We start from the raw sequence: 18534 nt of genomic DNA, 5'->3' as shown, positions 1-18534 counted from the left end.
TGACATGCTTACAAGTATTTGTGTGTCTAACCATATCTAAACCTAGAAAAGATGCAGTAAAAATATGGTATAAAAGATACAAAATGGTACTCCTGTATAGGGCACTTATCATGAATAGAGCTTGCAGGACTGAAAGTTGTTCTGGGTAACTCAGTGAGTGAGTGGTGAGTGAGTATAAAGGCCTAGGGCATTACTATACGATTACTGTACACGACTGTAGACTTTATACACTGTACACTTAGGCTATACTAAATTTATAAAAAATTTTTTCTTTCTTCAACCTTAGCTTACTGTAGCTTTTTTACTTTATAAACTTTTTAATTTTTAAAAACTTTTGGCTCTTGTGTAATAACACAGCCTAAAATACAAATATGTTGTACAGCTATACAAAAATATTTTCTTTCTTTATATCCTTATTCAAGCTATTTTCCATTTTAGAATTTTTTTATTTTTATTTTTTACTTTTGAGACAGGATCTTGCTCTGTCACATTTTTTTACTTTTTAAATTTTTCTGTTAAAAACCAAGACACTAACACACACATTAGCTCAGGCCTACACAGGGTCAGGCTCATCAATATCACTGTCTTCCACCTCCACATTTTGGGGGCAGTAACACACATGGAGCTGTCATCTCCTATGATAACAATGCCTTCCCATGGAATACCTCCCGAGGGACCTGCCTGAGGCTGTTTTACAGTTAACTTTTTTTTTTTTTAAATAAGTAGAAGAAATACACTCTAAAATAATAAAAAGTATAGTAAATACATAAACCAGTAACATAGTCATTTTTCATTATAAAGTATTATATACTATACATAATCATGTGTGCTATAGTTTTATATGACTGGCAGCAAAGTAGGTTTGTTTACACCAGCATCGCTACAACCGCACGAGTAATGTCTTGCACTATGACCTTACGATGGCTACAACAATGTCACTAGGTGATAGGAATTTTTCAGCTCCACTGTAATCTTGTGGGACCAACATCATATGTGTCTGGCATTGACCGAACCATAGCTATGTGGCACATGATTGTATTTAGCATTTCTGGCTGCCTTGAAGAACTGTTTCCCCTTCGGCATACCTGCTGTGGCATTCAACAGGGATGGGATATAGGTGCTCCTGTGTTCTGGCAGGAAACCGTGGCCCTTCTCCTCCTCTGTAGAAAGTAGCAAAGAAACTCCTTTTAGTGCTTTTTTAAGTCCTTTCAATCTGGATAGAGAATTACCTCCAGGTAGTCCATTAGCATTAGAGTAATCTATTAGCATTATCTTAATACACTTAAAAACACCCAGCTTGGCATGGATGCAAAGAGAAAGGAACACTGACACACCCTTGGTGGGACTGCAAACCAGTACTCTATGGAAAGCAATATGGAGATACATCAAAGAACTAAAAGTAGACCTAACATTTTATCTACCAATCCCACTATTGGGCATTTACCCAAAGAAGAAAAAGTCATTTTATAAAAAAGGCAACTTGCACTCGAATGTTTATTGCAGCACAATTCACAATCGCAAAGGTGTGGAATCAACTCAAGTGCCCATAGATACATGAGTGGATTTATAAAATGTGGTGTATGTATACCATGGAGCACTACTCAGCCATAAAAAAAAAAAAATGGGGAACTAATACCTTTTATAACAACCTGGATGGAACTGGAGACCATTCTTCTAAGTGAAGTATTGCAAGAATGGAAAAACAACCACCACATGTACGTACTATTAAACTGCAACTAGACTGGAACTAAACTGGATCAAAACTTATATGCACATACGTAAGTAAAACTCAACGGAAATCAAGCAGGTGGGAAAGGGGGGGGTTGGGTAAATTCACACCTAACAGGTACAATGCACACTATGTGGGTGAGGGCACACTCATAACATTGACTCAAACTGTACAGAAGCAATACATGTAACCAAAACGTTTGTACTCCCTTAATATTCTGAAATAAAAACAAAAACCACCCAACTTTATTGAGGTGTGATTTACGTATCATAAAATTTGCTCCTTTTAAGTGTTCAATGATTTTTAGTAAATTTACACAGTTGTGTAGCCATCACCACAATCCAATTTAAGAAAATTTCTTTCACTCCATGAAGATTTGTCATACCCATTTCCTCTCACGTCAGTACACTGTGAACACTTAACACAACTGAAAAATTAAAAATCACCAGGAGAAAACAAAATTTCCCAGGCAGAAATAAAAATGAGCAGGCATTATATATGATGAGGTTACAAGTGTTAGGCATCAGAAAACGAAACTGGAGAATAGAGTGCATTAGTAGGAGTCAGTGGTTGGCTTTGCCCTCACAGTATGACATTGTCATCAGAAGAGAGGGCTGAGAGCTATATGAATTACCCCTGCCCACGTGAAATAATTCATTCCATTTGCAAGAAAGCAGATGAGGTATGTGTAGTTCATATGGATGATGGTTTTTCCTGATTTTCTAGTTCAGTCCTTAAGGCAGCTACTATGTATCCAACATGTTTAGATTCATGGTGGGAGAATACACAAATATTTGCACTTCTGAGCCATTACCAGTTGAATAAAAGGGACTGCCATTGTATCCAAAGTCTCAAGTAGGACAAAGAATGTAACAAAATCAGCCTCTTTTCTTGCACACCTGAATTTCAGATTTGCTGTGCCTGTTCCTAGCAGGGCATTTGGGAGAGAGGAATGAACATGGATGGGCTTGCAGACCTGAGTGGAGTTCTGCCACCTGCTGGCAGTGTGACCTTGAGCAGCTTCCCTACCTGCCCTGTGAGCCTCAGTCTCCTCATCAAACAGGGATTCTCATGCTCACCTCATGGCTGCTGTGTGCAGCTGTGACACCACAGTCCAGTGCCTGGCATACTATAAGTACTTGTTTGCAGCCATGAATTTAATTGGCAATTATGTATAAATTTTGCTGTAAGTATGTTCATATAGCTAGAATTTTAACAGAGCAGGGAAGAATCATAGTAAGATTGTTTTAAATACTGCAACTAGCCATATTGAAATCTTGGTATTAAATATTCATTTACTGATAGTACTTTTAAGATCCAGTTTTAGGAGGAAAGGTTTTGTTTTTGTTTTTATTTTTAAATACAAACAGCAGTAAATGTCCTTTTGGAGGACTGGCTCAAGCCCGGTAACCAAGGTACTTAGAACCACAGTCTCCTCATTCACACAGTGGTGCTAAATGATACAATGTGTGCGACTTTCTACTGGAGCAGATAGGGAACACTCACACAATGAGGATGATTATAATGTAAAAGCATATGATAAAAGGTTTTGGAAGCCTGAGGCATTCAGGTTTCTAACAACTTGCTCATTTAATAATAATAGCATATGTGCACATGTGGTATTTCTCATAAGTTTGATAAAAAATACTGAGGTTCTTGAAATTCTTTGCATCTGACATAAAGCAAACCTAGTTTGATTTCATAAATGGTAGGGATGACTTTACTAAGGTGTGGAGCTCTGTAAGTCTAATCATATAGCTATTATATTGAAATTTAAAAAGTAAAGCTTCTAACCAGCTTAGAAAGAATCGTTTGTTCTAAAGGTTTTCCTTTCTTTACCTCCCTTTGTAGTTCATGGCGGAGGTTACATTTTAACTGAAAAGAGAGTGCCCTGTGTGATGTGTGCCAGCCCAGTCCAAGTGGGGCTTCAGGTCTGTGAGCTTGGGGACACAGGTACCACCCGGCAGTAGGTTAGGCTCTGACATTTAAGACTGAGGGGCATGTGATGTCGCTTTATTAAAGACCGCAGAGTGTTCCATTTCAGTTGTGGCAGTTGGAGATCATCCTTTTGTAACTTTCAGGAGCAAACATAGGGCTTTGGGGAGCGATTTAAAACAGCATTGCTCAACCAACAACACCCTTCCGTGCCTCATCCTTGATTCTCCCTTTCTGCTCCCCTCTACCTGCCCTTCCTCCACCACCACATCTCTGCCATCAGCTAGTCCTGTCCAGTCTATCTTTGCAACAAGGCTCCTCTCCGGCCCCCTTTTGCCACTGCCACTGCCACCCGCCCAGTCCACACCACCCGCTTCTCATGCCTACGCTCCTGGGAGAGCGTCCCGCTGGTCTCCCTGCATCCTCTCTGCCCTCTGTAATCTGCTCTCCCCACTCTACAGCCCAAGCGCTGTTTTTCAGACATTAATCACATGTTACTCCTTCATTGAAAAATTTTAGTGGCTTTCCATGGCATTTAGAAGAAAACCCATGTTCCTTCTGTGCCCTGCACGGTCTGGCTCTGACCTTCCTCCTCCAGCATGCCTGCGGCCCTTCTCCCCCTCGTTCCCTCTGCTGTAGCCACCCTAGCTTCCATTTGATTTCCCGAACATGCCGAATTCTCCCCCACCCTGGTGCTCTGGCATGGCTGCTTCCCAACCTGGCTGACGCAGCCCGACCAACTCCTCGACTTCCCATCCTCACTGTGAAGGTCAAGTTCTGAGTAAGCCTCTCCTTGGGTCCCATCTTCAAAGCCTCCCTTCTCTTTGCTCTGCCCTGCATCCTGTTTATCTCTTCTCAGCTATGATCACAGGCGTGTGATCTTGTTTGTTTATTTTCTTCCCTGTCATCTGTCTTGTTCTTGGCAAGTTTCAGTTGCAGGAAACAGAAACTGCTCTAGGTTGTTTAATTAAGAGAATTAGGTGCTTACAAAATGCGAGGAGGGGCTGAAGGAGCGGTTGGTTCTAGGCTGGTATCCAGGAGTGACCCTCAGTTGATCTAGAACTAACCCACGCAGGGGAGGTGCTGGTACTCTGTGGCCGATGACGATAGAGGTAAGAGTTCACCGCACTCCACAGTAGCTGTGATCCAGGGACTGGGAAGCCTGAGTCAAGAGGCTTCTGCTGCCACTGCCTTGCACACAGGAAGCTGGTCACGCTGCTGTTGAAACAACCTCAGTCTGCCCACCCCTGCAGGGCAGCAGAAAATGTCAGAAAGGGGCAGGAAAATGACCTCAGTCCCCCAGATCTCGCACAGGGAACTTCATTCACGCCCAGAGTCAGTTCCCTTCCACAGCCACAAATCTGTAAGGCTCTCAGGAGCTACTGTGTGTGATTTTTACAGAGTTCCTCAAATTTCTGTTTTATCTCCAAGACTCTGTTGTGATTGACCTGTTCTGTTGTCTCTAGCTATTTCTCAGCTTTCTTAATTTTGTCAGTTCTTTGTTTTCAGATTGGCTGTGCATCTTTGCCAGTTGTCACTATAGATAGTTCTCTCTCTCTCTTAATTAAAAATAAATGATTTTAAGAGACTGGGTTTTAGAGGTCTGCATTATGATTCTCATACAAATGCTGATGGCCCTTGAGGTTCCCCTCTAAGCGTTAGAGCAATGAATAAACAGATCAGAATTATAATAGTAAGGAAACTCAGCTTCAGACAGCAGCACATCATTTAATATCCCCATTATAATAAAGTCCACTTTGAATGTACATTGGTGTGTCAGGTATGTAAGTCAGTGGCTACATACCTCAGTTTTCATTAGGAGAACTGGCAAAATAATTGAGTCTTACTGTTGAAGTTTATCTGTGCCTTAACCTTATAAGATTACTTGATAAACCAGAATTCTCATAGTAAGCAAGGTCTGTGTATTAGAATTTTCCGAGGGGATAAACTGAGAAATTTAAAAGTTGGCTAGGCCAAATTTGGGACAGGTTGAACACCAAGATACTTAAGGACAGTCATGTATTATAGACCATTGAAAATAATAGGAATCCTTGCACGCATATGAATGATAAATAAATACCTAGGTAGATAAATGGGGGAGACAGAAGCCTTTTGCTTTAGGAGAATGCCAGAGGCAGGTTGGTAGAAGTGGAGGGAATGTTGTTGGAAACTCAGTTTTCAGCTGTCATCATAAAGATTGAGTTAGGCAGGCATCTCCCTAGGTGCTAAATCTAGGGGCACAATTGAGTGAGAAGCATGATGTTTACCTGGTTTTACACTGCTACCTCACCACAGACTCCTTATTAATTCAAGAAGAAAACAGTTGCCTATGCAGTGGAGAAATAGGACAATGCCTTGACCCCAGGTGACCAAAATTAACATCACAGGTGGGGGCATATGAACATCTGTGCCTTGGGATATAAATATCCCTTCTGTAGTAGGCTAAGCTGACTCCAATCACAAGGAAACATTAGAGAAACTTCATTTTTTAATTTTTGTTTTTGAGACGGGGTCTCACTTTGTCCCCCTGAGTAGAGTGCAGTGGCCTGATCACAGCGTACTGCAACCTCAAATTCCTGGGCTCAAGTGATCCTCTCACCTCAGCCTCCTGCGTAGCTGGAACTACAAGCACATGCCACCATGCCTGGCTAATTTTTGTATATTTTGTAGAGATGGGGTCTTGCTCTTGCTTAGGCTGGTTTTGAACTCCTGGCCTCAAGTGATCCTCCCACCTTGGCCTCGTAGAGTGCTAGGATTACAGGCATGAGCCACCGCGCCTGGCCAAGATTGACATTCAAATAGACTGTAGCATCAGACAGAATATGCTCATTTTCCAGCATCTCTGCCAACTGTGGATATTATCAATCTTGTAAAGTTTTGCCAGTTGTAGGGGCAAAAATAATACTTTTAAAGTACACATTTCCAAATTTATTGGCTACTGGATTTTTTCTTTGTACTGTGAAGAGTATATTTCACACCATTTATGTGTTCTTTTTGGTTGTCTATTTCTTATTGACCTGTAAGAGTTCTTTTTATATTCTGGATAATAATTTTTTGCCTGTTAAAGATGCCTTAATTACTTTCTCCTACCCAGTTGTTTGTCTTGGAAGTTTTAAATTTTTATGTAGTCTTATCTTTTTTCTTTATGGCCCTGGTTTTTGTGTCTTGCTTGGAAAGATTGTCTCTGTTTCAATATTGTAAAAAAAATTACCCATACATTTTTTATTTTTATATATATCTCTTTAATCTATCTGAAAATTTATATGTGGGTTTAATTTAATTTTTGCCACAATAGGTAACCAATATGCTCAGCATCATTTGTTAAATAATTCATTGTAAAATCTTAACTGAATAATAAAATAAATTCCTATATGTACAGGAATCTGTGTCTGTATTCTTTATTATGTTCTATTGCTCTACTTTTAAAAATTGAAAGAAAATTTATTTTATTATTGTTTCTGCTGAATATGTGGAACTCCTAGTCTTTTCTCTCTTAGACTACCCCAAAGAACAAATTTCAGTTTTCAGCATTTCTGCTTTGCTAGTACCTGCAATCTCTATGAGGATAGGTACCATGAGAGGGAAGGAAGGTACTGTACGAGTGGTCCAACATTTGGACACACAACTTTTCTCTGCAGTAATTATGATGAAAGTGGTAATTTAATGAAAGCTGACATTATTGAGTACTACGTGGACTAGGCATCATGTAAAACCTACATACATTTCATTTAATGCTTTCAACTCCATGAGTTTGGTCCTATTGTTATTCCTGTTTTACAGAGGGTGAATATGAATCTTGGAGCATCTAAGTAACTTGCCCAAGGCCACATATAGTTGATCAGTGATGGAACTGATGGTGGGACTCTACATTCCATGATCTTAGCATTATTTCTCCCTTGAATTTAAAGCTTGAAGGCAGTGGGTTTTTTTGGACAAATAATTTTTTATATTTGCCAACCCTTTACACTTTGTTTTATAGATTTTTCATATTTTTTTCTCACTCTATCCTCAAAGAATCGAATGGGTAGGGAAGGAAATTTGATGTTTTATCCACTTGTGCAAAGGTGGGCAAACTTTCTCTATAAAGGGACAGATAGTAAATATTTTTGGCTTTGAGGACCATGTGGTCTCAGTTGCAACTATTCAACTCTGTGATAAGTACAGGAAAGCAGCCTTAGACAATATGTAAATTGTTGTGCTGTGACCCAATAGAACTTGATTTACAAAAACAGGCAGCAGGTGGAATTTGGCTCAGGCTGTAGTTTGCCGACTCCTGCAGTAGTAGACATGTCAGCCACAGGGAGGCAGAACCTGGTTTTTTAGTGCTAAGTGTTGTGCCTTGTCCACTCCCTAACCTTCTCTGGGTTGCAGCACATAGTACCATTTAGCAGTGCCTTTAGAGATTCAAGTTGCAATGATAATCGTGATAACAACTAATGTTTTATGCTGGATACATTGTTGTAAATGCTTTTCACATGTGACATTTAATCTGTGGACAACCCAGTCAGATGGGAAACTGAGGCACAAAGAAGGAAAATAGTGTCTTCAGGATCATAGAGTTAGTGGGTTGTGAAACTGGGATTTGAACCCAGGCAGGATGATTGCAAGCATGTAAAGCTTGAGTTCCCTTACTTTCTCTCTTCTGCATTAGGGGGTTTCTCAGTTTGAGGTCACTTCTGAAGCCTTACTCTTTGGGAACTGGTTCTTATGGGCCCTCATATTAAGTGACAAGGTTCTGTGTTCTCTTTTTTAAGACATTTCCTTTGGAGTAGAAGTAAAGGTGAGGGAATGCCAACTGCCATTATTATAGCTGGAAAGTTCAAGGATGGAGCAAGATAGTGCAAGAGGGTTTTTTTTGCTCATCCCTGGGCTGCATAGAAGACTTTCAGCTGTAGAACCACTTTAATAACAATAGAGATTATTTATAGAGTGTCTGTTGTGTCTACACTGTGCTAGGCACGTTAAATATTATATGTTATCTCAATTAAATCTCACAACAATGCTGTAAATTAAATGGCATTATTCCCATTGCACAGAGGGAAAAACTGAAGTTCAGTTATGGATAAATTATCTAAATCTCTGAGTCTTAGTTTCCTCATTTGAGCATTATAATAGTTCTATCTTATAGAGTCATTATGAAGATACTATGAAGATTAAATGAGTTAATGCATGTTAAGGATTTAGAGCTGTGCTTGGTACTCAATAGTGTTACCTGTTATTGTTTGTTGCTATTATTATTATTAGAACATAGTAGTAGTAATTGTAGAGGTGAAATGCTCACGTTTTATGATTATTTGTGAATTGGAAATAAGCTTATAAGTATCCACCATAGTGCCTGGGTATTAATAGATGGAATGATCATTTTTCATAGGAAGAAGCTATATAAAGCTCTATACTTTTAATTTAGAAATGCCAGCACTAGTAATGATTTCAAAATTAGGTAGTTTAAAATGTTAAAACTCAGCCACTTTTTATGTTTGTTGTTTGTTTTGTGGAAAATTACTCCCCTGCAAAAATAGTATGTCCTAGTTATTTCTCTGTTTATGGTAAATTAGGCAGATAACGTAGGGTTGGCAGTAGAGGACAGGGGTGCTGGACATATTAAGTAATTTATGGGGTGCATTTTACATAAAAATAGTAACTGAGGCGTATGTACAGGGGAGTAAAATAATTTGCTCATTTATGTTAAACAAATGCAATATGCAATTGTAAAAAAAGTTATTTTACATATGCACTTATTATATGCTGTACATTATTGTGCACATTTTATGTTTGTACATACCCATTCCTCTATGGGATTATGTCCAAAACTATGGGTATTCCTATTATAATGGCAATTTAAAGTATTTGTTCATTGTTAATTTTGACTATACATACATGATTTTTCTTTCAGGTACTGACTTTAGAAAAGACCTTAATTGAGGTGCAGCTTAACCCCTGCCTTAAGCTGTACCTCAACTCTATATTCATAATGAAATGCAGAAAGGGAACATTTTTTAACACACTAATTCATGTGTTAGACTAAAGCAATGCTATCCATTTCCAATTTTTTTGTGAGAGCGACATCTGGTGGTTCCTTTTTAATTCTCATGGTTGGAAATTCCAAAGAATCAGGTGTGAATGGCTTTGTTTGGTCCTCAACGCCAGCTAGCTATTGAGGATCAAGTTAGTACCACTGATGGGGCTAACCTTTGAAAAGCCCAGCGTTCCATTTGGGTGAAGACCTTCCCTGAAGGAATTTAGTTTTAGCGTGTGTGATGGACAAATAGCTGCCTTGCAGAAGATTTCTGTTTAATTCAGAGAATTTAGGATTTTGATTAAGAAATGGCATCTATGCTAACCTCTCTGCTTTATTCATGAGAAGGCTGGAGCCCTGAGAGGTTGAGTATGTTGGCCAAGGTCTCACTGTGTTGGCCAATGTCACCTGTTCCATGCCTTCAGAGAACATTGATGCTCTCTCATGCAATAAGAATTTAAAAAATGTAGCACTGCATATAAGATGCAACTGATGGTAGCCCTCAGGATCCACTTGAGGAGTTTAAATGCTCCAGAAGGCCATGGGCTACTTTTTGAACTTGACAAATAGATTACAGAGAATTGAATGGCAGATATGAGCAGAATGGAACATTATTCCTGACAGATGAGCTCAGGGTACATATATTTTTTTAAAAAAATGTTTTTTGCCCAGTCTTTCTTCTGAAAGTCATTCACAAACACATAATAAATGTATATTTTAAATTAATTTATCCTGATTTAGAAAAATAAATACTTGTTATAATAGGGAGTGATATCACTTAAGTTTACATATTTCTCATATGATTCCTTTAGCAATGTGCTCTTTCTCTTTATGTGTGAGAAAAGTTACAGCCAATATTTGAAGAATAGTCCTGGTGTGTCACTATGATAATCATTATAATAACTGCTGTCAGTCTGGTTTCCCATTTTGGACATCTTGACTCACAGAGGTGAATGCCATGTGGAGGAGTGGTGGCAGTCCTTAGGACCCTGACACCCATGGTGCCTACTCCTTGTCCCAATCTGGGGTGGGGAGGGGAAGCTGGGGCATCCTCTTCATGTCTCACCTCTGTGGGAATGGTCCAGATGTGCCCCAAAGCCAAGCGTAGAATCTGTGACTTGTCAGAGTTCCCAGCAGCTCTAGAGTTCTTTGAGTCCGTGATACCACATGCACAGCTTCATTGGTCAATAGATAGAATGTTGGGTGAAAGTTCCAGTGAGGAGGGGTCTGGTTCTGGGGATTGGGTGGGTGGGTGGTTCTCATTGAGGAGGAAGGTGTCTGCAAGCTCCATCAAACCTCGTCAGCTCTGCTAAAGGGTAATGGTTCAGTGAGCGCACGGTAGCATCTGCTCTGAGGCCCATGACGTCATCCATATGAAAAAGAGGGAAAAATGGAGGATGGGGCTGAGGAGGAGGAAGAAGAAGAGGAGGAGGAGGAGGTAAGAGGGGAGAGGAAGAGGATGTTCTAAAGAAGTGATTCCACTTCATTGATTTGCAGTTCCTAATTTTAATTTTTGTCATGTTATTTCCTACCTCCTTTTCCTTCTTGGAGTAATATTTGTCACACATTCCTTTTCATACCACAAAATGAATTAAATTTCTGATGGGGAAGCCTGAAAATTTGTAAATCTACTTGGTCCCTTTGGAAATTAATACGGAGTATAGAAATTATTACTGTTAACAGCATATCTGTCATCTTTACTGCTTGGTTCTCCTCCCTACAGATAAAAATAATGTAAACATTTTTATCATTAGTATTTTCATTATTTAAGATTCTTAAACGAAATAAACATTTATTAAGAACATGCTGTCACTTAAATGTACTTGTATTTTTGGGTACATAAACAAGGCCCTTAGAATATGCATTTGCATGCATTTTTGTTACTCAGAATATGACAAAATTAACAAGTTAAGATGGAAATTTTTTGGAAAAGCCCAAATAGTTGGTGCAGCACCCGGTCAGCTTTCCTCACTCTGTCAGTTCCTTGAGTGTCCGCATCTGTCTGAGGGCAGGGGTAATTTTCAGGCTATCCTCCCAGCAGGGAGCAGCCTTATGTCTGCCAGGTCATCTAGGGAATCCTTCACCTGACAGGTTGGCCCATTTGCTAATCTGCAACATGAAACTGCTCAAGGTGAGGACCTTCCACCTCAAGACAAGGGTATTCAGCCAGCCAGTTAGCGAACAATTATGTGCCAGGAGTCTACGATGTACAAAGTACTGTGCTGGGCTATAAAGTAGATTCAAAAAGAGTTTAATGGGCCCTTGACTCTAGCTAGGGAGAAAAGGTAGGCTCTTTGAGAAACTAGGTACCGTTGTGAGGTAATGTAGAATTAGGAGCCAGGTGTGGTTCAATTAAAACATTGTTACACCATGCCCAAGGGTAGTAGCCCCTAAGGGTTGGCCCCTGCCATTGGCATGGAGGACGCAAACACAGCTGCCTTCAAGGAAGGAACTAAACACTGAGGGTTTCCTGTGAACACATCGTATTTGCCAGCAGCGTAAGATTTCCTATCTTACTTTGCTTAAACTGGTAGTAATCTGTATGCTACCCTGACTGTGCCTGTTTTAACTTGAGTACCCATGGCTAGCCTACCAGTCCTGGGGGACTTAAGGGAAACCAGCTTATGGAAATCACTAGGGAATGGAAACCAACGTGGCGTAGCTCTGGGAGGTTGGTGGTGAGTGTGAAGAAGGAGACTCTAGGTAGAAACACCGAGTTCTGCTCCTGAAGAATATACTTGGGTATACTTAGTGCTGGGAGGGAGACATGGACTTGGCAGTTGCAGATGAAGTGCCAAGCCTAAGGGTCCTGTTGGGAATCCCGCAGAGGAAAGGAGCTTCCTGAGGCAGCAGCAGGAAGGAAAAGGAAAGCCACCGTCCTTGGGGCTGTGGTGAGGGAGGCATGAGCAGAGGGTCTCTTTGCCTTCTGGCATTTCATCCTCCAGGTGATGAAACGCCATCCACATCAGTTTTCCCAAGGACCCGGGAACCTGTAATCGCAGAACCCGGGGAGAGAGTGGGTTGTTGCTATTCATGTCCAATTATTATTTCCCCAAATTGGAAATATGACTCTCGTAGAGACAAAATGAATATGTCAAAATTTAATTTCACCCACCAATGAGGAAAACAGCGAGAGGGTAAACTGATTCAAAGGGTATTTGAGGAACTGGTTATTTATGTGCTTAAAAAAGAATGTTAGATTAAGATTGCCAGGCTGGAAATAAAGCTGGATAATGTCGTGCAGGGTAACAAAACCATAACCATAACCTTCGAGGTAATCTTGTCTACCATTCAGAAGTCTGTAAGTTAGCGTGTAACTTCACAGTGTCTGGGCTCTAATCGGAGAGCAAACAGCAAAATCAAACACAAGTACATCCTGCTGGAGCGGCAGCCAATCCTGGGGGGGGGGCTTGCTAACAATGCGCAGTATGACATTGAGAGCCTGTGCTACCCCTCATCCTCCACCCCCCAACCCCTCCCCATCCCACCCAACCGTCTCATCGCCACACTTTGGGTAGTTTTTATGAACATAAAAAATGCTTTGAAGTTCAAGAAACCTGAGCTTGAACCCCAGTTCCTTCCCTCACCAGCTGTGTAGTGTTGGGCAGGTAATTACGTGCAGCTGGGTTCGCTTGCTGTAAATTGGGAGGAGCAAAGGAGGAAGCTTTTGTCAAGTGCCTGGCATGTGATAGGTTCTCAATAAATCTTAGTTCTTCTCTTTACCGTTCCCCTTTTAAGAACTGAAAAATCTTCACTGTTTGGCCTTTGTAGACAAAGTATGCTTCATTGAGAGAACTCCCTGCATTTGTTTCAACAAAATGGAGAGATACTGCTTAAATGAAGACAATTTCTTACTTGATTTTTTTTTTTTTTTGAGGGTGGGGATGGGAGTATTTCTTGTTCAAATGAAAATATTAGCCTGGTCTCCTTTACTTGGGCAGCGGGCTTCCCGTGTCATCCCTTGTGAAGCCCCCTCAGTGAGTACTTTGGTGTCTCTGTGTTGAGGTTTGTGGGGAGTGGGGAGAACGCACGGGGGCCCTCCAGGAGCTCACGGTTCCCGACCCCCTTACCTGGTCAAGGGAAGTGCAGGTGGGGTCAGCAGAGATGCCAGAGGGATTGTGAGCTGGTCTCTGGCACAGGGGCTCGGTTAGGACAGCCAGATTTGGGTTTCTGGAGAGCACATTCTCTCCCCTTCTCCGTAATTCTTCACATGATAACCTGCGTACTGGCCTGGATTTTATCTTCCTTACAGAGTATGATATTCATGTAGATTCGTGGGCCTGGGATCCTGAATTCTAAACTCAGTTCTGCCACTCTCTGTAACTTTGCTGCTGCTTTTTAGTATTTAGGTCTAAATTGTTCACTATTAATGGTCACACAAGGAAAAAAATCTCTAACCCTGTTTCCTAATTTCTGCATCATAACTCTAAAGGAGGTGTGATATCGTAAGTTTCTTGACAGTCCAAGCCCAATTCATTCATTCATCAGGCAACAAGTATTGAGCAACAACTCCGTGTCACGCCCCCGCAATTTTTCTGTGTGCGGGGTAAGCGAGAGCCTGCTCTGATGGAGACAGATAGTAACCAAGTAAACAAGGAAGATGATTAGAGATTACAGTGAGTGATATGAGTGAAATAAATCAGATGATGAGAAACTATCATCAAGCTGCTATTCTTAATAATTTTAATTAGGGGGGTCAGAGATGGTCTCCTGAGGGAGAGGCTTTCTAAGCTGAAAACTGAAGAATGGGAAGGAGTCTGCCATGGGAGGAATGGGGTGAAGAGTATTCTGAGAAAGGGGACGATACAGAGAGCTGTGGGATGAGTTTGCCGTGTGCAGGGAGCAGAAAGAAAGGCGTGTGGCTGAAGTGGAGTGAGGTGCGGGTGGGTGGAGATGTGGTCAGGCTGGTGAGGCCGTTTGGGGCTGTGTAGATGGTGGGAAGCAGGGGGGCGGTTATTCTAAGGGCAATGGAAAGCTCTGGAAGAGGGCTAGGGCCCTGGAATGTTATGTGCTTATTCAAAGAAGAGAAAGAAAAGAATAACTCTGGCTGTGGTGTGGAGGATTGAAGGGAGGGTGTCAAGCATGGGAGTAGGGAGCCCAGTGAGGTGGCTTTTGCAGAGGTCCCTGGTTATGATGGTGGTGGGGATGCTTTGAGGATTAGGCTGGGTTATGGTGGACCCCAAATTTGGATGAGGAGGTTTGATTTTTGTAGCTATGAGGGAGCTGTTGTGTATTTGTGAATTTTTGAGTGAGTGCATATGTGCTTGTGAGCGTGTGTGTGTGTGACTGTGAGATTGTGAGTCTATGTATGAGTGTAGAGTTTGTGTGTGGGGTTCTGAGTGCATGGAAGTGTGTGTGTTTCTCCTGTTGCAGCTTGTGATGAGGCCAGTGGCCTGCAGGAAAGGGCTGTCATGTATGCACAGAGGAAGCTGGGGGAAGGCTGGTGGCGGGAAGAACAGCTGGGAGAGTGGTGCAGTTCCATGAGAAAAGGCGGCCCAGAGGAGGCTCACTTGTCTAGCTGTGGGGAAAAAGAAGGCAGATCCTGTTATATATTTGGTTTATTCTGTATCTGGGATGAATGAGACTGAGGAGTGAGAGATAACACAATTAAAGAAGTCACACACCCTAAATTAGCCCAGCTGGATTGCCCACTGAGTATTTTACCAGTCTTAATTAAAAAAAAATTAACTTCATATGCTTGATTTCTGTGAACAGAATTCTGTTAATCAGGGTTAAGTTGAGTGATTCTACTGCAGAGTCTGCCCTCCCGCCAAAATGTTCCTCCTCATACACATAATTCATTTTCTCTTTTACATTTAGAATTCTTGAGAAACTCATTGTATTTTTTATTTCCCCCTCAGGACATCTTTGAGGATGCCTTGGAAACCATCTCTATGTAAGTAATATAATAAGAAGTATACAGTAAAGAAAAATTGATCATTTTCTTACATGAAATGTAAATATTTCATTCTTGTTTTTTTGAGTACTGTAGTGGCTACTGTCAGAGAAGTCCCTTCTCTGTAATTGAAGAGTTAGGATGTGATTATGCTTAAGAAAAGATCTGTCTAATGTTACTCTCATACATTTTGGGGTATTTTTTCTTGTAACATTAATTAAATTAAAACGTTTTCCAACTAATTATTTTGTTTATAGCTAACCCTTTTAATACTGATCCGTATTTATTTATGTTATAGCCTCATATTGTAGATTTTTGCTTTTGATTTGTACTTAATTTTATTACAAGCATTTACTATAACCCAATATAGTTTTTAATGACTAAATCATATTAAATCAAGTGGAATACCACAATTTACTGATCTACTTCTCCATTGTTAGACATTTAGGTTGTTACTGGTTTAAAATCTTAAAACTAAGTAATGAATATTTTCATGGGTATAGCTTTGTCATATTTTTGAATTATTTCCAAAGGTTAATGTTACAAATGTAGGATTACTGCATTAAAGGAGATGAATATGTTTATTACTCTTTATATATCTCAAATTACCTTTTTGTATTAGTCATTTTTAGCTACTGTAACAAAATACAGTAGACTGAATTACTTAAACAACAGAAATTTATTTTCTCACAGTTTTGGAGGCTAGAAGTCTGAGACAGGGATGCTAGCATGGTTGGGGCTCTTTTACTGGCTTGCAGACTGCCACCTTCTTGCTCTGTCCTCATGTGGGGGAGGAGAGAGAGAGAGAGAGAGAGAGAGAGCGCGCGCGCGCGCTAACGAACAAGAGAGCCAGTGCAGGCACAAGCTCTGTGGTGTAATTTTTTATAACGGTGCTAATCCCATCATGAAGGCCCTACTCTCTGACCTCATCTAAACCTAATTGTCTCCCAAAGGTCCCACTTTAAATATCATAACATTGGGGGTTAGAGTAGGGGTACAGGGGACACACAATGCAATTTACAGCACTTTCAAAAGAGGTTTATCAGTTTACTTGGCTACCAATACTATATAAGTGAAATGGTTTAAACTCTAGCATTACCATCACTGGGTATTATTTGAAAAAAGTTTTGCAGCTTAAATGATACCTGTTCTAGTATTTAAATTTTTTCTTTACTATCATTGTTTAACGTGTTGCATTTCCTTTTGTATGACTTGTAGTCTTCTTTTGCCTGCTTAACTTTTTTTTTCAATGTTTTCCTTATGTACTTATTGACTTTAAATTATATGTACCCTAATCTTTTGTTGCATTTGCTACAGATATTTTCCTCAAACTGCTATTTTTCTTTATGTTACAATTAAAATTTTTATTTTGTCCAAAATTTTTAGTGTTTCTATTGTTGAATGTTCATATGATTTTTTAAAAAACCTAATTGCGATTAGGATTTTAAAAAATGATCTTTTTATTTTGGAACAGTTTCTGATTTATAGAATTATTGTGAAGGCAATACAGAGAGTTCCTATATACCCTACACCTGTTTTTCCCTATTATTAATTTTTTAAGTTAGCATGGTACATTTGTCACAATTAATGATTTAAATTCGTACATTATTAACTAAAGTCCATACATTATTCAGATTTATTTAGTTTTTGCTTAGTGTCCTTTTTCTGTCTGAGGATCCCAGCTAGGATACCACTTTCGTTTAGTAGTCATGTCTCCTGAGGCTCTTCTGGATTGTGACAGTCTCTCAGACTTTCCTTGCTTTTGATGACCTTGACAGTTATTTTGTAGAATGTCTCTTAATCAGAATTTGTTTTTTTCCTCATGATGTGACTGAGGTCATGTGTTTTTGGCAGCAAGACCACAGATGTAAGGGCCATTCTTATCACATCACAGCATAGGTCTAGGATATCAATGTGACTTCCCACTGTTGAAGTTGAACTTGGTCAGCTGGCTTGAGGTGGTGTTTGCCAGGGTTTTCCACTGCAAAGTTAGTCTTTTCCCCCTTCCCTTTTCACACTGTACTGTTTGGAAGACAGTCTGTTTATATGATTATTTAAAAATTGCTTTTAAGTTTAGCAAGTTAGCACCATCTAGAAATCTTATAATTGTTCAACCCTGCTCCACTCTGTCTGTTGCTCCATCCTGGGTGTGGGCAGGAACCGAGCTTGGGCCATAATGGGAGACTGCAGTCCAGGTGACGGGCCGTGGGGCCAGTGATTGGAGTTCTCCAGTGGAGGAACTGCTGTCCCCAGTGAGGATCTAGAATGCCAGAGACACAGACCAGAAAGGGGCTCAGGCCTCACAGAGAAGAGCAGGTCTGGCCGACATGACCAAGACTCATGAGCAGTGCGCATTAACACTTGTGTTTCTCCAAGGTCTCACTGGCTCCAGCAGGCTGGCAGTGGCTTTACCTTTGGGATGTCTGAAAGGCACTGCGAGTAGTTTCTAACATCTACTAGTTTTTAAAAAATCAAATCCTAGAAAAATACCCCAACAAAACAGAGCCCTGAATTTGACCCAGCTGGAGTTAGTTTAGATTCCTATCTCACACCAGGCCTACAATTGCTAGCCCACAATTCCAACACCATCTGCTAAGTCCAAGAAGGAAAGAATTTATGTATGATATCTCCTTTATCAAATAAGTTCATTAAAATAACACTCTGTTTCTGGGCTTCGTATTCTGTTCCTTTGATCTATATGTCTGTGTTTGTATAAAATTGACTCTTTTGTTCAACTGTTTTAAAGGTTTTAGTATTAGCATGGCTGGTTCTTAGAAAAATAGCATCCAAAAATGACTCCTGTGATGGAGATGCTTTTGATTCATGACTATCAGAAACCTCTTCATGTAACTTTTTTGTTTTTTATTTTTTTAAGTAAATTTTATTGTGTATATTTAAGGTATACAATGTGGTATTATAAGAAGAAATAGTAAAATAGTTACTATAGTGGAACAAATG

The 18534-nt window shown here is 40.2% G+C and overlaps 1 protein-coding gene across 1 annotated transcript in view; it reads left to right on the top strand.

Annotated features, from left to right (window-relative positions):
• TTC39B (tetratricopeptide repeat domain 39B) overlaps window positions 1-18534 on the top strand; it is a 100636-nt gene that overhangs the window by 10966 nt on the left and 71136 nt on the right. Inside the window, exon 2 of the mRNA XM_069474206.1 lies at window positions 15542-15576. Within this exon, the coding sequence (XP_069330307.1) occupies window positions 15542-15576 (35 nt within the window). The remainder of the gene's footprint in view (window positions 1-15541; window positions 15577-18534) is intronic.

The sequence above is a fragment of the Eulemur rufifrons genome, chromosome 7, assembly GCF_041146395.1.
Source record: "Eulemur rufifrons isolate Redbay chromosome 7, OSU_ERuf_1, whole genome shotgun sequence".
NCBI lineage: Eukaryota > Metazoa > Chordata > Mammalia > Primates > Lemuridae > Eulemur > Eulemur rufifrons.
Note: the sequence above shows the minus strand (reverse complement) of the source record. Positions and strands in the feature narration are given on the sequence as shown.